At 33.7% G+C, this 24833-nt stretch overlaps 3 protein-coding genes and 2 pseudogenes across 4 annotated transcripts; 2 read left to right on the top strand and 3 right to left on the bottom strand.

Annotated features, from left to right (window-relative positions):
• Window positions 1-4259: 4259 nt before the first annotated feature.
• Window positions 4260-11661, top strand: LOC140989350 (ABC transporter C family member 4-like). Its single transcript, XM_073458554.1, has 12 exons — window positions 4260-4466; window positions 5251-7440; window positions 7978-8298; window positions 8382-8468; window positions 8568-9188; window positions 9289-9453; window positions 9547-9841; window positions 9924-10138; window positions 10246-10551; window positions 10875-10938; window positions 11035-11274; window positions 11362-11661. The coding sequence occupies exons 2-12, from the start codon at window positions 5341-5343 to the stop codon at window positions 11460-11462; spliced, it is 4515 nt and encodes a 1504-aa protein (XP_073314655.1). The 5' UTR covers window positions 4260-4466; window positions 5251-5340; the 3' UTR covers window positions 11463-11661.
• A 3387-nt stretch (window positions 11662-15048) lies between these two features.
• Window positions 15049-16283, top strand: LOC140968885 (uncharacterized). The gene is made up of 2 exons (XM_073430059.1): window positions 15049-15454; window positions 15719-16283. The coding sequence occupies exons 1-2, from the start codon at window positions 15127-15129 to the stop codon at window positions 15757-15759; spliced, it is 369 nt and encodes a 122-aa protein (XP_073286160.1). The 5' UTR covers window positions 15049-15126; the 3' UTR covers window positions 15760-16283.
• Window positions 16284-16365: 82 nt separating this feature from the next.
• On the bottom strand, window positions 16366-19743 carry LOC140989314 (beta-glucosidase 11-like; annotated as a pseudogene).
• Window positions 19744-20406: 663 nt separating this feature from the next.
• LOC140989333 (beta-glucosidase 1-like) lies at window positions 20407-21968 on the bottom strand. Of its 2 annotated transcripts, none has more exons than XM_073458532.1 (3): window positions 21457-21968; window positions 20911-21001; window positions 20407-20764 (listed from the first exon to the last, which is right to left on the bottom strand). In XM_073458532.1, the coding sequence occupies exons 1-3, from the start codon at window positions 21560-21562 to the stop codon at window positions 20533-20535; spliced, it is 429 nt and encodes a 142-aa protein (XP_073314633.1). In that variant the 5' UTR covers window positions 21563-21968; the 3' UTR covers window positions 20407-20532. The 2 variants fall into 2 exon arrangements, 1 of the variants encoding a protein (XP_073314633.1); XR_012177476.1 differs by lacking the exons at window positions 20407-20764; window positions 20911-21001 and adding an exon at window positions 21008-21379 and having other exon boundaries at window positions 21457-21494; window positions 21767-21968.
• A 2-nt stretch (window positions 21969-21970) lies between these two features.
• On the bottom strand, window positions 21971-24504 carry LOC140989323 (beta-glucosidase 10-like; annotated as a pseudogene).
• Between the last annotated feature and the right edge of the window lie 329 nt (window positions 24505-24833).

Raw genomic sequence — 24833 nt, 5'->3', positions numbered from 1 at the left:
ACACAAAGACTTATAAATAATAAAGCATATAAAACAATTATGTCACATCAAAAGATGTATAAATTAAAATGACTTTTATTAATATATCTTTTATATTTGTATATATTTAACGTGTCGGGATGTATAAAATGTGACTTTTGTTCATTTATATTTATATTTTATGAATTGGGGTCACTGAATTGATTAGTCATTATTTTTTGGTAGGGTCGAGGAGTTACCACCAGTCTCGAATGCACGCTCTGCTATGAATCACGAGCCGTTCAAAATATACGATCTGAATCACGACCAATTCTAAAGCTAACATGGGTTAAATGCTTTGACGTCATGAATGACGAACTTTTTTATGTTTATTTATTAATTTTGCATAGAATATCGTGTTTGTTTCGAAAGGAAATGAGTCGACGATGTGTAAATACGAGTCAACATCGATTGCTAATCTATCTTCAAACTTGTGCTGCAGTTATATACGTCCACATACACTCAACGGAACGGAACAAAAAAATAGAAGTTGGGATGACAAATTTTTTTTAGGGAAACAAGGTATATATTAAAAAAAATGAAAAAAATATAATTATTTTTGATCGCTGATCAATAAATAAAAAAATTGAGAAAGAAGGTCGCACTCATCCACCCGACAAAAACTTGTGTGAGACGGTCTCACGGGTCATTTGTGAGACATATATCTTATTTGGGTCATCCATGAAAAAATATTACTTTTTATGCTAAGAGTATTACTTTTTATTGTGAATATGTGTAGTGTTGACCCGTCTCACAGATTAAGATCCGTGAGACGCTCTCACATGAGACTCATTCCATCCACCCATATTGGCTCCATCACTGCACTCACAAAGACTTTTCATCTTCTATAATTAGGATCTCATTCATTTGCATTCAACACACTATTTTTTCTTATTCTCGTTTTCCTCTAAGTTTAGTTTTATATGCGAATTTTTAATCATTAACGTTTAAAGTTCAAGTTTTCAATATATAAAATCTTGAGTTTGGATTTTGTAAGCTTATACACTTAAATTCGAACTTTGTAATTAAATTCGAGAGTTGTCTACTATTTTTGAGTTTTTAAAACATTTGCGATTAAATCCAAGTTTTGCAAAATTTAAACTTTTGGAATTGTATTTTTAAGTTTAACGCTTAGAATTCGAAATTAGAAAGTTTGTAAACATCTTGATAGCATTCTAAACATTTTCAAGTTCGCTTGGTTTTAAATTTTGTAGTGCTGCTATTTTGAAATCGTAGTCGTTGTATATTGAAAAACAAATTGCCAACAACCGTGAGCACCAAGACGAGACAATATCGTTTTAAAGAAAAATAGTCAAACTCTTGCCTCGACTATTTTCTCATAGCCATTTGGTTAACTCATTTCTATCCCGAAATTTCCCAAGACAAAATAAAAAAATATCAACCCACGATATGTATATTGGTCCAGTCTATGTTATATCAAGTATAACGCATCTTGTATGTTTTAATACAAAAATATCAATTGATAGTTTGAATTCAAATAAAAATATCCTAGGGTGCAGAAGAAGATCGAGTAATTTCTTGTATGAATTAAGTCGAACATATCAAGTGTAACATGAATTGTAACATTGTTGTACACTTGCTCTATAAGCTAAACAATTTTCTAATTATTGGATCCGAATTATTTTGCCATTTCGGCTTCAAAATCGAAATAGTACACTTACTCTATAAGCTAAACAATTTTCTTCTAATATTTAAAAAAAATCCTAAACCGAAAATAAATCGTAACTGTATAGAATCACAATCGAAAATATAAATTAATTTTAAAATTTAATAATTTTGCATGATTAATAAAACACGTTTGTAAGATTATGAAACCATGATGAGCAAGCATATTATTTAAGCAGATGATTTCGTCTAAAAAAATGATGGCAATGTGGCTTTGTTGTAGATTAACATGATTTTGATGTGAAACAAGGAAAACAAGAGATTAATTCTAATTATATTTATGTTCAATTTAAAAAATCTAGTGACAAAATTAAAAATGTATTTTAAGAAATATTACATTTAATTCTCATATGATTTTAATAAATTATTAATATTATAATCAGAATGGTGATATATAGTTAATAAGAGTTTTGTAGAAGAAATAGTATTTATCTTAACAAACTTTCATTACTTTATTATCGCACCCTTCATCTTCATGTCGTTTCTATATCTCAAGACCACGCTCATTACTTTTAATTAACAGTCTTACAACTTCTTAAAAATATTTGTTATTACATTATAATTCAACACAATAAATAAAAGATTTAAATTTAAAACAAGTCACAGAATATTAAAATAATCATACAACAAAAATAATGGCACACATTTGCTTTTTATGTGATAACAGTACAATTTAAAATTTTCAAATCTTGCAATAGCTATAGTGTCACGCTTCGATTGATCTCACAACAGAGCAACAAATATCCTCATTACAATCTATGTGAATCGAACACATGACATAAACTCTGATACAAGTCGGTATGTTAAAGTGTTTTGCCGTTATGCAAAAAAACTATAACTAATGTTAACGATACAACTCGAATATTTTAAAGCGTATAGAAACTCCAATACATGCTTTGATTGCTCCCTCTGCGGAGCGAGTCACTTATTGTACCATACAAATATTAAATTTTTTTAACATAAATAATAATCTACGATTAATTCCTAACATTTCTTAAATATTTATTCGTGAATATTATGCATTTTATTAGTTTGCTCAAACGTTTTATTAATATATTTTTATCATCTTAACTAGTAAGATACCATTTGTTTTACAGGATGAGATAAAGGAATAATGTATAATCCAAATGATGAAAAATGGAAGGTACATATATTTATTTAATGGTGTGTAATAAAATATATATTATATTTAATAAGATTTTAATACGCAGGATTAATTTTATATTCTCTAATACAATTACTAAAACACCCCTGCCTTGAAAAATATCTCCACCCACCACATCACCCACATTGACAGCCACCAGTAGCACTTATTAATGTCCATCACAGTCCAATTATCACAAGACAAAGGGGGAACTTATTAATGTCCATCACAGTCATTTCAATAATCGCAGAATCTTTTCTAATATCAATCATAAAAAATATTTTTATTAATTTTTAAGTTTTTATCCAAAATAAATCATCTACTAAATCGATTCTTATTTATTTATTTATTTCTCAGTAAAATAAAACAATATTTTTGAATTAAGTGTAAACGAGAAACAATTTATACCTGTCAATATTTGAAATACATCTCATTAATTTTTATAATGATAATATTGTATTTTATTTAAATAAAAATCAAATTAATAATATAAATACATAGTGTGTGCGTCATTCCGTCATTTAGGAAGTTGCACTCGAACCGAACCGAAAACATCGAAATTTTAGTCATTAAAATCGATTAAACCGAATCGATAAATATCTATAAACATATTTTTTTTTAAATTTTTTTCACCCCTCATCTAATTTTATTAAATATAAACAGTAAATAAAATAAAATAATAGGTTGTCAAATAATTATAATGATTTATGACAATAAAATTAGACTTTTGTCTAAAGCCCGATATTTTTTTAAAATACATTTAAAATCAAATTAAAAAATAAAAATTGTAAAAAAATACCCAATCTAATAATAAATATATATATAAAATACAGATTTAATTAATTTAACCGATTTTTTACATTCAAAATAAAAACCGAACCCATATGACCTATATATATAATTTTAAAAAAGATTTGACCGAATCAAGATTTCGATTTCGATTGATTTAGTCGGACAGATCGGGCTACCCGAGAATGTGGTAATTGAAGATTTCATCGAGGGAAATTACACGTGTCAAAATATAGTTGCCCATGGCGCACGAAAAAAACAATAAAAATAATAATTACAATATGAGTACCTAGTATTCAATCTGTCCACGTATAGAAGATTTAAGAAAGAAGAAAGGAGGACCGTCTACACACTGCCAGCATGCACATTTAATGCTAAAAATTCACGTGACAGACTCGCATACTCGCCCAGCTGGTTAACACCATAATATAATATCATTTCGAATTTTGTAATCTTATCATTCATTTCAAGCAATCCAACGTATGAACATGGTTCAAACCATCGATTCATATTCACATATATTTTGCCATTAAAAACCACAGAAAAGAAATATATACGTGTTCGTCCTTTTTTGTATTGTCTTTTTTTATAATATATATATGTCTCGACGTTTGGTTGAATCGTCATCATCTCCCTCCGGGTCGCGGTCGTTTACTTGTCCAAGATTTTGATTCTTCCACCAAAAGTCCTTTTTTTCTTTTTGTCCTCCACGGCTCTCTTTTTTCCACACGGAAATGGTGCAAATTTTTGTTTATTAGTCCTTTCTAATTCTATCCCCACCTCCATTCTTGATTCTGCGCTGGAGACCAAGCGCCGATGCTTTTACCAGGTAATAGCTGTTTATCACACGTATCGCTGGAACCCACTGAGTAATTTGACTTGCACTTTCACTTTTACTTGCTTCCCATGTTTTTTTTTCCCTTCTTCTCCGCTTCAAAAATTAATAATTTTAGTCCTGGTGATCGCCTGTTTGTAGCATCAATTTTGTAACTTTCCATGTTTATTTATTCGGTTCCATTTTAATGGGCTTTGAACTGTTCAACGATGGTTTTGACGCTTTTATGCTGTGGCCGAAAATGCATTAGTTCTCTTTTGTGGAAAAAGTTCGATCTAGCCTTTTCTTTTCACTATTTCGTCTCATGATTAATGTTTTTTTATTTTTTTGGTTGTAAAGGCTAAAGAGGGATTCCTAAAAGTTTGGTTCCTGTATTTCTTTTGACTTGTAATGCGATTTAAAATTAGTGGAATTGTTTATGTCAATATAAGAAGCTAATCTTATGCATACAATATGTTGATTGTATAATCGTCATTATTATTATATATTAAAGAGAGTTTGTTAACTTCCTCTGATGGTATAATAATTTATCTTGCACTAAAGGAAAATATAAAAAAAGGAGAGCGAAGAAAGAAAAAAATCAGCTTAAACCCAGTGGAAGGATATTGTACCCGAACTGAACTCATACATACTCAATCTATATTTAATTCTATCATATCTAGGATAATAATTGTCTTATTATATTACATGATCATCGTTATTTATTAGGCATGAACAATTCTAGGCGGTCTGCCCACAATTCAAGAGGTGCTCATTAAATGCTTTGTCTACTTTGCAGGTCGGCAAGAGATGAAAGTTGGAGTTAATACTACAAACTAAAACAAGTAGTCCCAAAAATTCGTGGTTGGGGATTTCATTTGTGGGCAATATGGCATCATCTTCTTGGATCACCTCCCTTTCTTGCTCCGGAACTGCGACGCCATCATCAAACAGCAGTTTTTTTTCTCAGTTCGTTCAGTGGCTAAGATTTATCTTCCTCTCACCATGTCCTCAGAGAGCCCTTTTATCTTCTGTGGACATTATTTTCTTGGTTATTCTGGTTGGATTTTCAGTTCATAAGCTGTGTTCAAGATTTACTTCCAATGGGAATTCGGAGTCTGAATCAAATAAGCCTCTAATTGGTAACAAGAGGGTTCATGTCAAAACTGATTCTTGGTTCAAGATTTGCCTCGTAGCTACTGTACTGATTGCAGCTTGTTCAATTGTTATATGCATTTTTGCTTTTACGAGTAGTGCCCCGAGAGCATGGAAAACTTTAGATGGTTTATTTTGGTTGATTCAAGCGATCATTCATGGAGTCATTGCTGTTCTGATTGTTCATGAGAAGAGATTTAAAGCTGTTACTCATCCGGTCACGCTACGAATATACTGGATTTTGGACTCTGTTATCTTTGCTCTTTTCTTTGCTTCTGGGCTTTTGCGTATGATTTCTTATAATGAAGCTGGTTCTGACTTGAGAGTTGATGACATTGGTTCAATAGTTGTGTTCCTTTTGTCTGTTGTTCTTCTTGGTGTAGCAGTTAAAGGGTCCACAGGGGTCACGGTAGTAGAGGACACCGATCCAGTTATGGACGAAGATGAGAAATTGTATGAACCCCTTGCGGACAAATCAAATGTTACTAGATTTGCTTCGGCTTCTATTGTTTCTAAAGCCTTTTGGCTTTGGTTGAATCCCCTTCTAAAGAAAGGTTACGAATCACCTCTCAAGGTTGAGGACATACCTTCCCTTTCGCCGGAAGACAGAGCGGAACGAATGTCGGAGCTTTTTGCGAGAAATTGGCCTAAGCCTGAGGATAATTCGAAACACCCTGTTGTGAGAACACTGATTCGATGCTTTTGGAAACAATTCCTTTTCACTGCTTTTCTAGCAGTTGTTAGGCTTTGTGTCATGTATGTTGGGCCAGTACTCATCCAGCAGTTTGTTAGTTTCACAGCGGGGGAGAGGAGTTCTCTTCTTGAAGGATATTACCTTGTGGCTATCCTACTGGTTGCGAAGTTCTTGGAAGTTTTGAGTTCTCACCAATTTAACTTCAATACCCAGAAACTCGGCATGCTTATTCGATCCACACTTATTACTTCTTTATACAAGAAGGGATTAAGGCTATCCTGTTCGGCAAGACAAGAACATGGGGTTGGTCAAATTGTAAACTACATGGCCGTTGATGCCCAACAACTATCGGATATGATGCTGCAGCTTCACTTCTTGTGGTTAATGCCATTACAGATCATTGTGGCTTTAGTTATACTTTATCGATACTTAGGTCCTGCCACGTTTGCTGCGCTCTTTGGACTGGCATTGGTCATGTTGTTTGTTTTATTTCGTACTAAGAAGAACAACGGCTACCAGTTTAATATAATGAAGAATCGTGATTCGAGAATGAAAGCAACAAATGAGATGCTTAACTATATGCGTGTGATCAAATTCCAAGCATGGGAAGAGCACTTTAACAAGAGAATCCAATCCATTCGTGAAGCAGAATACGGTTGGCTATCTAAATTCATGTATTCTATAGCGGCAAATATCATTGTCATGTGGAGTGTACCACCTTTTATTGCGGCAATTACATTTGGGGTTGCAATTCTTTTCGGGGTTCCACTATCTGTTAGCACTGTTTTTACTACAACTTCGCTTTTGAAGATGTTGCAGGAGCCAATTAGGACTTTTCCGCAATCTTTGATTTCACTTTCACAGGCTGTTATCTCTCTTGAAAGGCTGGATAGGTTCATGATTAGTAAGGAGTTGGTAGAAAAATCGGTGGAGAGGGTCGAAAATTGTGATGGAGATGTGGCTGTGGAAGTGGAAAATGGGGCGTTTAGCTGGGACGACGATGGTGGAGAAGAAGTGGTGAAAAATTTAAATTTAGAGATAAAGAAGGGGGAGCTTGCAGCCATTGTCGGAACCGTGGGATCCGGAAAGTCTTCTCTCTTGGCAGTAATTCTTGGTGAGATGAATAAATTGTCAGGAAAGGTACAATTTAGTTTTCAGTTTACTGCGTTCTTTGTGTTAGATTAGTCCATTTATCATCTAGTCAATTACCTAGTACCCACTAACATTGATTACTGATATTGACTTTGCAGGATTAGAAACTAAGTCTTAAACTTTCCATGAAGAATATGAATTCTTGTTATATTATATTTTTGATTATTTTATTTTGATTCAACGATATAAGCTGCAATTTTACAATTCTACTTCCATGCCCGAACTTTTGCTGCCATTATTACTTCCAAATCAAGGCGGTCATTACACACATATCCCAGACATTTAAATTAGCTGTGGCGCTTTTTTCTCTTTCAACACAAGTAGTTACGAGATTGCTACTGGTCCACCCTCTTCTCATTTAAATCCAGATGAATGATTCCTAGCTTTACTTGTTATTCCATAATTTTGAAGATACAACTCAACCCGGTTTTCAATCGGTGCAATCATTTAAATATAAAATTTCTTGCACATGAATAACACAACTCACTGTTTTAAACAGAATGCTTTTTTCCCCATGAATAACAGATCAGAGTATGTGGCACTACTGCCTATGTTTCCCAAACATCATGGATTCAGAATGGGACAATACAAGAAAATATACTATTTGGTTTGCCTATGAACAAGAAGAGATACCAGGAAGCTATCAGGGTTTGCTGCTTGGAAAAAGACTTAGAAATGATGGAGTTTGGAGATGAAACTGAAATCGGGGAACGAGGGATCAATCTAAGTGGTGGCCAGAAGCAGCGAATCCAACTTGCAAGAGCGGTTTATCAAGATTGTGATATCTATCTACTTGACGATATATTTAGTGCTGTTGATGCTCACACAGGAACCGAAATTTTCAAGGTTACTATGCGGAACTATTCATGAAAATCCGTTTCTTTGCGATGACACGTGACACTTCTATTAACTCGATAACATTTTTACAGGAATGTGTCAGAGGAGCTCTTAGAGACAAGACCATCATACTTGTTACCCACCAAGTAGACTTCCTGCATAACGTTGATCAGATCCTAGTAAGTAAAAATATCCATTTTAAAAACCCATAAATATATTTAGAATTTTCGACTGGCATTTATTAAAATCTTACACTTGACTATGGTGCTTAAAACCAGGTTATGAGAGAAGGGTCGATTGTTCAATCTGGAAAGTATGATAAGCTACTAGAATCGGACATGGATTTTAAAGTTTTAGTAACGGCACATGAAGCTTCTATGGAACTTGTTGATGTGGAAACAAATGAAGATAACAAAACTTCCCCAAAGCTATCTACTCAGAGATCTTCTAGACACGGAGAAGTAAATGGAAATCACTCTGAAGAACGATCCACGCAAAATCTTGGAAGTTCTAAACTTATCAAAGATGAAGAAAGGGAAACAGGACGAGTTGGTTTACATGTCTACAAGCTATATTGCACTGAATATTTTGGATGGTTTGGTGTTGTTATTGTGTTGTTTTTATCTCTGGTATGGCAAGGTTCATTGATGGCATCTGACTATTGGCTGGCCTATGAAACTTCGGAAAAACATGCAGCGTCATTCAACCCTTCTGTGTTCATTGAAGTTTACATTATGATTGCTGCCTTAGCGTTTTTATTGATTATTGTGAGAAGTATTCTAGTCACAGTTATGGGATTAAAAACCTCTCAGATTTTCTTCAAGCAGATCCTTCACAGTATTCTGCATGCTCCTATGTCGTTCTTTGATACTACACCTTCTGGAAGAGTGCTGACTCGGGTACAGATTATCAAATTTATTGAGTAAACGAATGCTGTTTAATTAAATGAAGATTAATTTAGCGAAGATGCATTATAACTTACCTTTTCTACTTGTGCAGGCATCAACTGATCAGACGAACGTTGATATATTGATTCCTTTCTTTATGAGTATGACTGTCGCGATGTATTTTACTCTTCTTAGTATCATCATCATCACATGCCAGTATGCTTGGCCAACTATAATCCTTTTGATTCCACTTGCTTGGCTAAATATCTGGTATCGGGTAAAGCCCTTTTTCTGATAGTTGAACTTTTTGCCAAATACGTACTTTCATCATTGAAATGACTGCAAAATTAAAATTTTATTTTGCTTTCAGGGGTATTTTCTTTCTACTTCCCGGGAATTGACTCGATTAGATTCCATTACTAAGGCACCTGTGATTCATCATTTCTCAGAGAGCATTACAGGGGTTATGACAATTCGCTGTTTCAGAAAGCAGGAAAGATTTTGCCAGGAGAATGTGAATCGTGTCAATGCAAATATACGTATGGATTTTCACAATAATGGATCCAACGAGTGGTTGGGATTTCGTTTAGAACTAATGGGAAGCTTCATCCTATGTGTGTCTGCAATGTTTCTGATTGTTTTACCTAGCACTATCATCAAGCCAGGTCCGTTGCCGTAGAAATTCAAGAAAAGTTTTTGATGTTCCAAATTTTATCTCTTTGGGATTTAACTTGCTTAAAATTTCAGAGAATGTTGGCTTATCTCTCTCATACGGTTTGTCCCTGAACTCCGTACTATACTGGGCTGTGTACGCGAGTTGCTATTTGGAAAATAGGATGGTCTCAGTGGAAAGGATTAAACAATTCACTGTCATACCATCAGAGGCAGAATGGAAGAACATGAGCTTTCTTCCTCCAATCAGTTGGCCAACAAATGGCAATGTTGATCTCAAAGACTTGCAGGTAAATGCGTGAGCTGATTTTCACCGATTCTGTGTTTTAGTTTCAAACACGTGATTTCATTATTGATACTCCAATGCGTGGATGTGTTGGAATCGTTGATAAAACAGGTGAGATACCGGCCAGATACACCCTTAGTTCTGAAAGGAATAACTCTAAGCATATTTGGCGGTGAGAAGATAGGTGTTGTTGGTCGTACAGGAGGCGGGAAATCAACTCTGATCCAGGTTTTATTTCGATTGGTGGAACCATCGGGAGGACAAATAATCATTGATGGAGTTGACATTTCGGCATTGGGGCTTCATGATCTCAGGTCCCGATTTGGAATCATTCCTCAAGAACCTGTTCTTTTTGAAGGAACTGTGAGAAGCAATATTGATCCCACTGGAATATACTCAGACGATGATATATGGAAGGTACTTGTCAAGCCATTTTGCTGGCGCTGTCATTCTTTTGACGCTAAAAATGCTGATATTAGAAACTTGTGTCGAGGAGCAACCATTACCTCATCATCCCATGTGGTTACCTAACGCTTGAAACATGGCTCTTGATTTGCAATATAATTACATATGTTTATATTATCTTTTTACTATCGGCTAAAGGTTTATTATTCAGGGTTTTGGTACCGCGACACATGCTCATTTGTACAATTTTGTTATTGAGTGGCCAATAGGAGACAAGTTGGTAGGCGGTAGCTGTCTTAGTATTGTTTCTAATCTCCTAACTGTTGTTTAAGCAGAGTCTTGATCGTTGCCAACTCAAAGATGTGGTGTCTGCAAAACCAGGAAAACTTGATTCAGCTGGTATATGTGAATTTTTTTCTTATTACACAGTGAAATTTACAACTGATATAGTGAATATATATTGGTTTCATTGACCCTTTCCCTCGACTTTTTTAGTGGTGGACAGCGGCGACAACTGGAGCGTCGGGCAGAGGCAACTTCTGTGCTTAGGACGAGTGATGCTAAAAAGAAGCAGACTTCTGTTCATGGACGAAGCAACCGCATCAGTGGATTCACATACAGATGGGGTGATACAGAAAATCATTCGGGAGGACTTTGCAGCATGCACTATCATAAGCATTGCCCACAGAATACCCACAGTAATGGATTGTGACAGAGTTTTGGTCATTGATGCAGGTTCATATAATTGATCTCTTGTTAGATTTTAAGCGTCTTTCGATTTTTGTAATGTTTGACCGATGTTTCCTTTTTCTTGTTTGATAGGTAGGGCGAAGGAGTTTGATTCACCAGCTCATTTACTGGAGAGACAATCTTTGTTTGGAGCATTGGTTCAGGAGTATGCTAACCGTTCTTCGGAACTTTGAGCAAAACTTTCTTTTTATCTCTGATAAATTGAGTTGCCTTCTTAATTGTTCTGTTTTGTAATTTAATGAATAAACCAATTAGTATCGTAGGTGAAGCTTTTTTTGTTTGTTTTAAACTTCTTATCGGAGATTTTCTTCCTTGTTTCATCTCATCAATGTACAATACTTTTGTTTTATTCACCAATTTTAGTTTTGATTATTTAGCTTTTAAATAATTAATGAATTATAGAACCATGCAAAACTAATTTTATATAAAATAAGTAGAAATTAATCTGGTACTAGGATTTTTGTTAAAGGTCAAATTGGTGCATATTGATTTAATTTAGATAAACTATTTTATCCTTTATATACAAAATACACATTTTTTTTAAAAAAATTTAAACTTGACATGTTATATTTTACAAGTAAAAAATAATTTAATTAAAAATTGATTTTTACAAAGTTTTTATTATATTAGATAAATTAAATAGATAGTACAAATATATTATTATCTAAGTAAATTTAGATAAATAAATTGATAATATAGAAAATAAATTATATATTTTTTATTTAGCTAAAATTTTGATTTATGTTTACATACTTTTCTCATTATGTAAGTTTTTAAAAAATATTAGAGTAAACAGTGTTTGTGATTAAAAAAAATTTAAAAATTTTTTTTTATGAAATTTTTTTACTAAATGTTTTAATTTTATTAAAACTGTTATGTTTCACTTGAAAATTAATTTAAAAATTTAAATATATTTAATGTGACAAACCTGTCCAGACATTCATCCAACTATGGTATATTGTGCCACATGTTTTTTGACTAACAAATCAAGAACTGAAATTTTAGTTAAAGCACAATACTGGGAAGCCCAAAACAGTTGAGAGTTTTAAAATAATTTTTTTGGATTAATTTATTAATCAAATGACCAATTTTTTTAGAGTATAGGTACGACTTGAGCGTGGATCGGACAAAAAAATAAAAAGAAACAACTAAATGTATCTAAATAAATTAGAAAAACTACTCGCGATAAACAAGACTTGAAATTGAGACTAACAAATTTTAAGGCGTCAACATTAATCATTGTGCCAATACCTCATCGCAATAATTATATCTTTTGTTAACTTGAAATTTGCTGAAATCCAGTCAATATATACCGGTTGGACCATTAACAAAAATTTAAGCACTAATTAATCATTTATCCAATAGTTTACCTATAAAAAAATACGATTAAGTTAGATCGCTGAAATTAAATAAATCAATGTACAAGGTTTTATGAAAAATGAATTCTCATGGTTTGGTCATTGCGGCAATCCATGGCAGGTATTCACAAACCAACAGCAGCGGAGGAATTGGACATTTTAGAGGCTCTTTATATTCCGGCCTTCGACTTTTCATGTTAGTTGTGTTGATCCTACTCGCAGAAACTTGAGATAATAACATAAAAATAAAGTATGAAACTGGATATCGAGATTTACGTAGAAAACTCATAAAAATTATTAGGGTAAAAATCACGCGAAAGATGAAAAGAATTCCATTATAATATTTTATGGTGTATAACTACTCCTTGTATTTTCAAAGAGAACACACACTCTCTTAATACAGGAGAACAAACATTTTACAAATATAATAGAACTAAACACTCAAATGTTATAAGATGAGAGAAAACTCGATGAAGGGTACATGAATTATGAAGGAATGCGTCTTATTTATATGTGATTTTCCTCGTCTGAATGTGAGAAATTTCTGCACATTTTCGTCTGAATCAATATGTCAATTTTTTTTTTTCCACTGCAAAAGATGACATGCCTTTTCCTCGTAATTACTTTTTTTGATCTTGTGCCTAGTAGACTCTATCTTGCATACCAACCTTTGCCGACAAGTTGGAGATTGTAAATTCTTAGTCCAATGTTTTTTTCAAGCTATTAACGAATCAAACTGTTTATGTTTTTACAAGATCAATTAGTTATTTATTTGGTTTTGAATGACTTAGTATGATGAAATCTTTTACCTAAAAAAAGTGGCATGTCAAAATTACTTCTCTAAATAAAAAAGCAAGAATAAGGTAGAAGGGTATATAGTAATTTTCTATATCTATTTCAAATTTTCATGATTTTAACCTCACTTGTTTTTTTCCATAGTTTTTAAACGTTAAAACATTCGAGAGTAAGTATCTTGTGAGACGATATCACGAATCTTTATCTATGAGACGTGTCAACCCTACCGATATTCACAATAAAAAGTAACTCTTAGCATAAAAAATAATACTTTTTCACGGATGATCCAAATAAGAGATCTATCTAACAAAATACAACCCATAAAACCGTCTCACACAAGTTTTTGCCAACATTCAAATAATATTTAAAGCTTAATACAAGAAAATGACAGAATTAGAGTTTAATATTTTTTAATTAAAAATCAAAATTAAATTTATAAAATAATGGATTATGAACAATTGGAAAACGAGATCTGAAGGAGTTTAAAATCCAACAGAAACCAAACCTCTTCCCAACTCTAAAAAATAAAATCAAAATCATAAGACAAAATTTATTATTTTTCTTAAAGTAGTAGTTTTTTTATAAGACGGATTCGTGAGACGAATAACTCATGTCCATATTTACAATAAAAATTAATATATTTGAAATAAAAAATAATATCTGTTCGTGGATGAATCATATAGAATATATGTTTCACAAAATTGACCCGTTAAAACGTTCAAGAAACTAAATTTCCATAGACGTTATGGTAAAATAAATTGGCAAAAACTTGTGTGAGACGGTCTCACGGGTCGTATTTGTGAGACGGATCTCTTATTTGGGTCATCCATGAAAAAATATTACTTTTTATGCTAAGAGTATTACTTTTTTATTATGAATATGAGTAGGGTTGACCCGTCTCACAGATTAAAATTCCTGAGACGGTCACNTTCACAATAAAAAGTAACTCTTAGCATAAAAAATAATACTTTTTCACGGATGATCCAAATAAGAGATCTATCTAACAAAATACAACCCATAAAACCGTCTCACACAAGTTTTTGCCAACATTCAAATAATATTTAAAGCTTAATACAAGAAAATGACAGAATTAGAGTTTAATATTTTTTAATTAAAAATCAAAATTAAATTTATAAAATAATGGATTATGAACAATTGGACAACGAGATCTGAAGGAGTTTAAAATCCAACAGAAACCAAACCTCTTCCCAACTCTAAAAAATAAAATCAAAATCATAAGACAAAATTTATTATTTTTCTTAAAGTAGTAGTTTTTTTATAAGACGGATTCGTGAGACGAATAACTCATGTCCATATTTACAATAAAAATTAATATATTTAAAATAAAAAGTAATATCTGTTCGTGGATGAATCATATAGAATATATGTTTCACAAAATTGACCCGTTAAAACGTTCAAGAAACTAAATTTCCATAGACGTTATGGTAAAATAAATTGGCAAAAACTTGTGTGAGACGGTCTCACGGATCGTATTTGTGAGACAGATATCTTATTTGAGTCATCCATGAAAAAATATTATTTTTTATGCTAAGAATATTACTTTTTTATTGTGAATATAGGTAGGATTGACCCGTCACTCAAATAAATTAGGGTTTCCTATGGATCGGCTTGCTGTGCTTTATATAAACCCTAATTCAGGAGAGAGAAGGAAGCAACAGCAGTGATGGGGGGTTCAAGGAGGAAGTACAAGAGATCGAAGGCAAAGGTGCGAGTGGCGTTGCCGAGGAAGAATCCTCACATATTCAAGCCGGCGTTCAATCTCCCCCCAAAGTTAAAATCTCTACTGGACCCCCTTTCCAAATGGGATGACAAGGGAAGCGTCATCGAGAATTATAAGTCATTCGGTGTTGTTTCGAACCCTAATTTCCTCGGCGTGCGGTCTCGTACAGCTCACATCGTGGAAAGCGAGTCTCTCCAGATGCCTCCCCCCGGCAACAACGTTGTATCGGAGTTCGAGGCGATTGATTCCGGCAGTGACGTCGAAGAAGATGGTGGGTTACTATTTAATTTTTTGCCTTTTATATTATATTGTTTGCTTTTCATTAGTTTTGACTCTTATTCTCGGTCGTTCAGATATATTGTGTTTGTATCTGTAACCAATAATTTAGGGACATGTGATTGACAAAAAAGTTGCATCTTTTTTATGCTGAAGATTACCAATGTAATACTTTTTCTTGATTATGAGACATCTGGTTAGAATTTTAGGTTCTTTTCGATATTCTTATCCTGGTGAAGTATAATTTCGTCAGTTTCAGGCAATTCTGATGGTCGAGTGATAATGACCGGAAGGCAATAATCATGATCACCAGCTGTTTGAAGTAGTTCGAAGCAACTATTTTTGCCACTATGAATGGTCCATATTACGTTTTTTATTTGGTTACCTCCAGCTAAGTAAACAGAAGATATGTTTAAATTTAGTGATACTCGTAAGAAATGCAGATAGAATGTTGCGTGAGTTCAGTGCTGTCGACTTTACATGTTATCACCTAGTTTTTCTCGATTTGGTTCCATAACATCGATTTATGAAACTATTCAATGATATTTCTCCAGAGTTAGTTGAACTCTTTTTTCTTGAAGTTATCTAATATAAATATTTAACATGGGTGCACAATGGGTCGCTCAACTTAAGTATTCTGGTTTACCTTCATATCTTCCCTGAACAATTAGATGCATACTCTTTTAACCGCACCTGTGAAACCAAGATATATTCATTCCATTTCTGTCTTTGGTGAGTTGCAACAAAAAAGATATTCTGTATTCACTTATGAGTTTATTCGACACAAAGCACAACAAGCTTTATATGTTATTTATCCATTGATTAATGTGTTGCATTTATCATCCTTGTCTTCTTTTCAACTGCATGAGANTGGAATATAAATCTCCAAATTCGACAACCCACAAGTAGATGATTTATTGGAGATGGAGTCTATTTAGATCAAGAAAATGGTCCTAGACTTCAACGAACCGCCACGAAGTGTATTTTTCTGGCACAGATGTGTTAAGAGAGAGATAGAGAGGGAACCATTTTCATGGATATAAATAGGGGGATTGCCATAAACTTGTTTAAGATACTCCAGCAGTCCGTAGAGACCCCAAGGAATTATAGGAAACTGTGAAACAAAAAATTCCAATCTATATAGTAAGTTAAGTACAACTACAAAATATCAGACCAATATCCAAGAGATTGCATTTCAAATTTCACCTGATCAGGTGGAGCATCGCCCCTTTCATCTACAGACACTCAAAGGAAAATAAACAAGAGTCAATATTTTTACGTAGAAACATGAAGTAACTCTGCATAGTCAAGTATGTAACTGAAGAAATAACAAAGTAAGTAGCATATACTTGCAGAATAAAGCTATTGAATTAATCTTTCTAGAGGACAAAATCATATCGTTGGATAAGCTGCGAGCATATTCTATGAGTCAGTTAGCCAAATAACCACAAATTCAGGTATGGTAAAGACTTGATTCTTCTTTAAATTGCTAAAGGGAAAAAAAAGGGAACTTGAGGAAATCCTGGAAGTCATACATATCAGCTGTACCGCCATGTCAGCAACTAGATCCCTTTGATCCATTTGTAGGGAGCTGGGATTGTCCTTGATGAAATTAGTCGTGTAGTGATTCACTCCAATGAAGTCGATGGAATCCTTTACCTGCTTCGACTCAGCCTCTGTGAAGACTGGAATTCTCGTCCCTGCATTGTTTTTAACTATCTCTGGGTAGTCTCCAAAAATCAAAGGATTAATTAACCTGCAGCAGTTATTCTCAAGATTATGGATGAAAATTTTCTTGACCGTCAATTGATTATGTGACCCTGGAACATAAAGATGAAAACGAGTGAGAAGTATGTTTCTTTCATTCAAGTAAATTCAGCTTACCAACCGATAAAAAAATCATTAGCTCTTCCAGTTGCAATTATATCTTCTTTTGTATTGGTGTAAGGAACCATCCAGATATTATAGATGTTAAATCCAATGTAACCTTTTTGAGTGACCTGCATTGAAACATGCTTTAATATCTTTCATATTGCATATCTTAATCAAATTATTCTCTCACATAAAATTATTCAATAAGAACCACAAAATTGTACCTTGTATTTTTTCTTATACAGTTTGGCAGTAGCTGAATGAGCCAGCAAGATATTATGCCCAACAATATATGGTTCAGTGGAGGAGTTACCCCTTGAACAAGCATTTGCGAATGGCCTCGAACAATGTTCTGGGGGAGTGATTCCCTGATCATAACCACCCAATGCAAATATATTGGCTTCATTAACAGTGGTCCAATGCAAAACCCTGTCACCAAATTCTCTGAAACACACATCAGCATATGTTGTGAAGTCCTTCCTGCAGTCAAGATAGAGGATCAGTTGCTATTGTTGTCAAGTTCCAATTATATTTCGAGTTGATATGTAGTGCTAGTTCATTGATAAATCTACAAGACGTACACTATCTTTCTACTAACCCATCACCCGTACTCGTCTTCGAGTGCTTGTGGCAGATCAACATGATGCAAAGTAACATGTGGTTGGATTCCTGCATGAATATGAACAAATATTTTGAAGTTACAAATACATTCTTTGGTAAGAAAAAAAGCGTCCACCATGAAATTATGAAGGAGAAACAATTGTCACCATGTCTTGTTAGTTCATTAATGAAGTTATTGTAGAACTGCAATCCCAGAGGATTTACGGGGCCTCTTCCATCTGCAAGAAAAGCAAGCATACGTAGGCAAAAAATAATTAAAAAATTGCAGGCTTTTCATTTTTTACCTCTATATTACAATGCAAAATGGAAGTAAACGTACTAGGAATCAGTCTTGCCCATGAAATGGAGAATCTAAATGCCTCCAAACCCATTTCAGACATCAATTTTATATCTTCCTGCAAAAAAAATAAGTAACCTTCTAGCATATCATTCATGTTTGTTTGATAATGATATTTGTTAAAAATAAAAATGACATGTTCATAAAGTCCGTTGGTCTCTAAATTGTTGTTTGAAATGAATTTGAGTGCAAGGAATCTCACGCATTCAAAAGTTTGTGTAAAAGAACAAAAGTTCTTCATGCTGATCAGTTCCTAAACGAAAGGGGACTAGAGAAATATCAAAAAGTGTAACTCTCTGCTTCCCTCGGATAATGAAGCATACTACATAAACCAAGACAATAAATAAATAATAGCACACACCTCCCTCGGCTATATTTAGATTTATCCCTATTAAAATTCCTCAATTCATTGAAAATACCTCAAGGTAAAAGAAAATCATGAAGTTTAAATCTCCTGATACAGCTGAGGTAAAATACCTTGTACATATGATATCCATCACATGTGGTGTCTCCATTGGCTCCACTTGAACGATCTGAAATTTTGACAGATAATACTAAGTACCTCAAGCTATCATATAGCAAAACGCATAAATGGAACCAGGAATTTAACCGAGTCGAGTCACGGGGACTACACCTAGGGGCAGAGCCCTTGGTGACCAGAAAAGCTCGAGGTCGATGCTTGTTTTCTTGAGAGTATATGTTTTCAATACAAATGTAGAATAAAGTATAATTTGGTCCCTTAAATTTGAATATTTTTAGATTTTTAGTTTCGACTCTCTAAAATCGTTTTCGTGCCTTCGGACACAGACAGCTAATCAACCATTTGTCGATACAAAAGCGAGATGGTCTCATTTCAAGAAATAAATATGGAAGTAACAAAAATAGAAGGTGAACGAAGATAATAAAGACAGACCAGAATGTGAAAAGGTGTCCCAAATGCTAGGAGTTCTTCCATCCTCAAACGCTGCCCCCTCGTACTTGTTTTTGTTAAGTTTCAAACAAGTGTTAGTGGTGGTTTACTACATATGTATAATTAACTAACATCAAATCAAACTAAAATTATCTCTGCAAACACAGTTGTAAGATCAAATAAAGAATAAAGTTTCATACTGATTGAGACGATTCTTTTTTTAAAAAATAAAAATACAGGAAGAAACGAGAGAGAAACGAGGAAACAAGCTAAAACAGGTCAAGAAACCGACTTGATAAGCTGATGAACCCGAGCCAAAAACGAAGTCCTCCGGGAAATCAGCTCTACTATATTGATCAGCGGCGAGAACCACCGGTACTGCAAGCACCGCTGCAAGCACTAAAAACAACCGATCGAAGCATAATCCAATCATAGCTGGAAAAAAAGTCGCCGGATACTACTCTATGGAATTTGAGTAAAATATTCACATATAAACCAATTAGCTGAAAGCTTGCATGACATTGTCACATTCAAGGTGTAGCCGGCAAATCTATATTTATATTGTACACCAATAATATAATATTATATATATTTTATAATTAAATAGTATATGCTTGTTATTATTCTACAGCTACTGAAAAAGTAAATTCACATAATTCTAATTTTTTGAAAAGATTATGTAAGACAAGGTTCCTTTTTTAATTGAAATTAAATAATAACAAGATTTGTAAATATTTTAAACATCTTACTAAATATTTGAATTTAAAATCACATTCGTGGTCAAAACGTTAACTTATTTTAAATATTTCTTTAAACAGAGCTTTCAATCACAATAGTTTATTATTAAATTACCCTTTTAACTCATAAATTATAAATAAATGTTTGTGATATTTACATATATGACTTAATTTTCTCATGACTCGATTTAAATGTAATCATACTTTTAAATATCAAATTATTTTCCCACAATTCATTCAAAAAATATACAATCTATATTATATATTTTGAAGGTACATCTTTATTTATAATTTTTTTCCTCATAAAATATGACATTATAATATTGTTTAAAAAATTATTGGTATATTTGGCATCTGATAGTATTCTTGTACTCTTATCTCTGCCGGGATATAATCGGGCGCTCGATAAAAAAAAAAAGTACTCCTTAGACTTAGAGTTCGAATACACCTCCTTTTGTACTAAAATAAAATAAAATAAAATTTATATGCTTCCTTTATATATTTGAGTTCCCAACTAGAGAGTGAACATAACATAAAAATCTTTCACTTATTCTCCAAATTTCAAATCACTGATGAGAACTATCAAGAAACCATGATTATAGAAAAAAGAAAAGGGTGTTGTTCCCCAGTTTCGCAATATCTTGTGGTTCCATGCTCTTCCCCTTCAAGAAATTAGAATACCAATGCGCTGAAAGCTTCGGATTTCTCTTCAAATCTTTGTAGTCCAAATCTACGTAGTACATTCCGTAGCTTGATTCGAAGTCGTCCAGTAATTCAAAACAATCTAAGAATGTCCATACAAAATATCCCTTCGTGTTCAATCCATTCCTCCCAACGCAACTCCAACGATCATGAGAGTCCAGAAATATATAAAAGTAACAAAATTGACAAAAAAGATAAGAAATCCATATCAAATTCTCTGTAAGCTAATGCTTCGTATTCCAATATTTTAAGAGCCTAGCCATTGAGCTTACCTCACAGCTTCAAGCACAGCCCCAATGTAAGCATGCAAATATTCAACCCTTGCAGTGTCTTCCAAAGTTCCATTGCGACGTATTTTCTGACCTGCAAAATATTTCAAACGTCATAAAGTATATTATGACTGCGAAAGTACGTTATAATTCAAAATGAAGTTTCTTGATGGTTGAGAGGTGTCAACTGCACCCCTCATGCCACTTTCATATGTCAATTATCAAGGTCTCAATTTATGACGAGATGCTTAGAGCATGGGTTTAGAATGTTTAGTTATCTTGTTGGTTTCTGATGGCACTTTCCGATAATCAAATTCTCAGGAATGATTCACCAGATATGTGCAGTGTCTAACGGTGTGCGAAGAGGGAGAGAGAGGAAACAGCCATTTTCATGGATATAAAGAAGAATGTTGCCATAAACTTGTTTCAGATACTCCAACAATCCATAAAGACCCCAAGGATACACAGGATTCTGAGACAAACAAACAAAAAACTCAAAAGGGTATAGTAAATTATTTACGAAATAATATATTGCTTTTCAAATTTTACCTGATCTGGCAATGGCAAAGGGCTTTTCTCTACAGCCACTGAAAGAAAATGAAGAGCGAGATAGTTTTGGCAAACGTAAAATATCTCTCCGTGCAGATAAGTACATGTATGAACAAAGTACAGTGCCTCAACTAGTTCAGATTACAGAGCAAAATCTGTTTTTCCCAAAGATTAATCCTTCTAAAGAAAAGAACATCAACATGACGGGAATTCATTCAAACTGAATAAGCTATAGAGCAAGATAGCCATTTAAATTTGAGCTCTGTTCAAGAAAATCTAAGTAAATTCAAGGGAATCACGGAAGCTATACTTTGCAAGTCAATTGCCATATCTGCGATCAAATCCCTGTCGTCTGTTTGGAGGGAACCAGGATTGTCCTTGACAAAAGCAGTTGTGTAGTGGTGCACTCCAATGAAGTCAATGGTATCCTTTATTCGCTTCGACTTAGCCTTTGTGAAGGCTGGAATTCTTGTCCCGGCATTCTTTCTTACTACCTCAGGATATTCACCAAATTATATTGCACACCAAAGCGATAATGAGAAACCAGTACTTGAAGGTATGTAATGAAAAGAAATAAAAACTAAATGTTGCTATGTATGAAAGAGGACATCTTACCAACCCATATAAAAATCATTATCTCTTTGAGTTGCAATTACATCCTCTTTCAAATTTGTGTGAGGAACCATCCAAAGATTATATTTGTTAAATCCAATGTAACCTCTTTGTGTGGCCTGCATTGAAAAATGTCACATTGGGACAACATGAACTTAGAAACTCAAGAATACTTAGGCGTCTTTTTCGTTGTGTTTCGTCATTAATTACCAAATGCTAGAAGTAACCATAAACTTGCATTTCTCAGATGGGAAAACAGTAAAATTAGTCCTTTAAGTTGGCTTCATTGCAATTTTGGTTATAAACTTTTAGTCATTTTCTTTTCGCTAGAGTACTACTGATGTGGCACTAGAGAAATGTTAACAATATTTGGAGAAAAAAATAAGCGAGGTTCAGTGTCACGTTAACGCCACAAAACACCTTGTGCAAAAAGTAAATAAATTGCAGAACAAAGAACTCAAATCACATAACATGCAAAGACAGTGTGCAAAGTTTGTAATTTGACTACTTAAAAGGGCAAAATCAGAATCAGGTCAACTTACATTATCAAAATTATAATTTTCCCTATCCCCGTCCTATGTGATTTGATAAAAAGAATATAAACTTGAGGATGCAACATCATAAACATATAATTTCATCAACCAAACTAAATCAGAAAACACAAATAAATACCTTGTATTTTTTCTTATACAATCTCGCAACAGTTGAATGAGCCAGGATGATATATGCCCCACAATATATGGTTCAGTAGAGGAATTACCTATTGAACAAACATTTGCAAATGGCCGTGAACAACTTCCTGGGGGACTCAATCCTTGGTCATAACGACCGATAGCGAATATATTGGCTTCATTAACAGTTGTCCAGTGCAAAACCCTGTCACCAAATTCCCTAAAACACACATCAGCATACGTAGTGAAGTCCTTCCTGCAGTTGCAAACATAGAGTTGGTACATATATAAAACCTGCTTGCGTTTGCATGGAAATTATAGATTCAGACATACACTATCTTCCTACTAAGCCATCCCTCATACTCATCTTCAAGTGCTTGTGGCAGATCAATGTGATGCAAAGTAACATGCAGGTGGATTCCTGCATGATCACAAACGTAGAACTTTTGAATCGCGAGTAAAACATAAAAATCAGCTTAAAATAATTGAAGGAAAATCAGTTGTCACCATGGCTTATTAGTTCATTGATGAAATTATTGTAGAATTGCAACCACAGAGGATTTACCAGTCCTCTTCCATCTATAGGAAAACAAACATCATATAAGTAAAAGAATAAAAAAACTGCAGGTTTTTCATGTCTATCATCGTGCAAGAACGCATACTGGGAATGAGTCTTGACCATGATATGGAGAATCTAAAGGCCTCCAAACCCAAGTTAGACATCAGTTTCACATCCTCCTGCAACAGAAGAGTTGCAAGCAAACGTACTTAGAAACCAAAAAAATCATTGAATCGACCAGTTTATTTTATATTAACGGAATATATACTCTATGTACGTAACAAATCCCCTGTTCTAGACTTCCGAGAGAGATATTTATTTCATAATATAATGTTTCATCTAGGTAATATTTAGAAAGAATTTGAAACTCCTCAGTTCATAGAAAATTTCCAGATCAATGAGGGTATGTAACTGAAGGAAAAGAAGATCATGAAGGAGGAGCTGGTATTAAAACAAGCAACAGTTCGAGAATACAGACCTTGTATTTATGATATCCATTGCATGTTATGTCTCCATTGGCTCCATCTGATGTACCTGAAGTTTCAAGCAAGGATACAAGGACCTCCATTTTCACAAAGAAATGCGCGATGTTGGGAAGCAATTATTTCCCCGATAGTATTAGGAGAGCGATCAAAACAAGGTGTTTTAGATGTTAAATTTGAGTGGTATCGCTACCAAAAACTGTAGGTTTTGGTATATCAGCAAGAGCTCGATTCTCAATTGATATCGGAGCCAAAATCATATATTAGATTCCCATATATTAGATTCCCATGAGTTGCAGGGTGTTACAATTAATGGGAGGAATTCTCGATAATAGAAACAAACATCACGAGCTTTCAACTATTGAAAAAATTACTGGTGAAGGAAGAAAGAAATTAAGTACGAACCAGAATGAGCCAAGGTGTCCAAAATGGCTGGAGTCCTTCCATCATCAAACGCTGCCCCTTCATACTAGTTTTGGATAAAGTTTAATTCAAACAAGTGTTACTGAAAAGAGGAGAAAGAAAAATCATTATAAGCAACAAGAATGCACGAAAAAAACTTGCTTGATAAGCTGAAGTCCCGGAACCAAAAACGAAGTCTGCCGGAAAATCATCTCTAATATACTGGTCAGCAGCGAGAACCGCCGCGACCAAGAATAGCAGCGAATTCAATCCCAACCCGATCATAACTTGTAATGACATTGTAAATGCTTTGGTATATATAACCACAAAAGACAATGCGAATCCAACGGGACTCTCCAAATCATTTGGAAGAAAATCCGAATAGAAATAATTAATGAAGGACGAACGTTGTGCATGTTTTTCCAATTAATTACGTTGATATTTCACCATATACTAATGAAATATACACATCATGTATTTTACTTTCTGCTTTTTGAATTAATAATTTGGCATTAGGACCAGGCTTTTGGTTTTAATAACTATTTGATGAAGATCGTAATCTTCCCACACGTTTATGTTTTCTTTTTCTTTTTTCTTTTTTCTTTTTTTGAGTTGAATCTGATTTATATGTATTTAATTTTAATGATTTTG

Source organism: Primulina huaijiensis, chromosome 1 (assembly GCF_012295235.1).
Source record: "Primulina huaijiensis isolate GDHJ02 chromosome 1, ASM1229523v2, whole genome shotgun sequence".
In the NCBI taxonomy this organism is placed as follows: Eukaryota; Viridiplantae; Streptophyta; class Magnoliopsida; order Lamiales; family Gesneriaceae; genus Primulina; species Primulina huaijiensis.
The sequence above is the reverse complement of the archived record's forward strand: the minus strand, read 5'-3'. Positions and strand labels throughout refer to the sequence as shown.

Coding starts and splice junctions, on each gene's coding strand:
- LOC140989350 (XM_073458554.1), top strand. CDS start 5,341: ATGGCATCATCTTCTTGGATCACCTCCCTTTCTTGCTCCGGAACTGCG. Junction 9,842..9,923: donor TAGCACTATCATCAAGCCAG/GTCCGTTGCCGT, acceptor TTAAAATTTCAG/AGAATGTTGGCTTATCTCTC. Junction 10,939..11,034: donor AGGAAAACTTGATTCAGCTG/GTATATGTGAAT, acceptor CGACTTTTTTAG/TGGTGGACAGCGGCGACAAC.
- LOC140968885 (XM_073430059.1), top strand. CDS start 15,127: ATGGGGGGTTCAAGGAGGAAGTACAAGAGATCGAAGGCAAAGGTGCGA. Junction 15,455..15,718: donor CAGTGACGTCGAAGAAGATG/GTGGGTTACTAT, acceptor CGTCAGTTTCAG/GCAATTCTGATGGTCGAGTG.
- LOC140989333 (XM_073458532.1), bottom strand. CDS start 21,562: ATGTACTTATCTGCACGGAGAGATATTTTACGTTTGCCAAAACTATCT. Junction 21,002..21,456: donor CTTTGCCATTGCCAGATCAG/GTAAAATTTGAA, acceptor AATATTTTGCAG/GTCAGAAAATACGTCGCAAT. Junction 20,765..20,910: donor GCTGTGCTTGAAGCTGTGAG/GTAAGCTCAATG, acceptor TTGCGTTGGGAG/GAATGGATTGAACACGAAGG.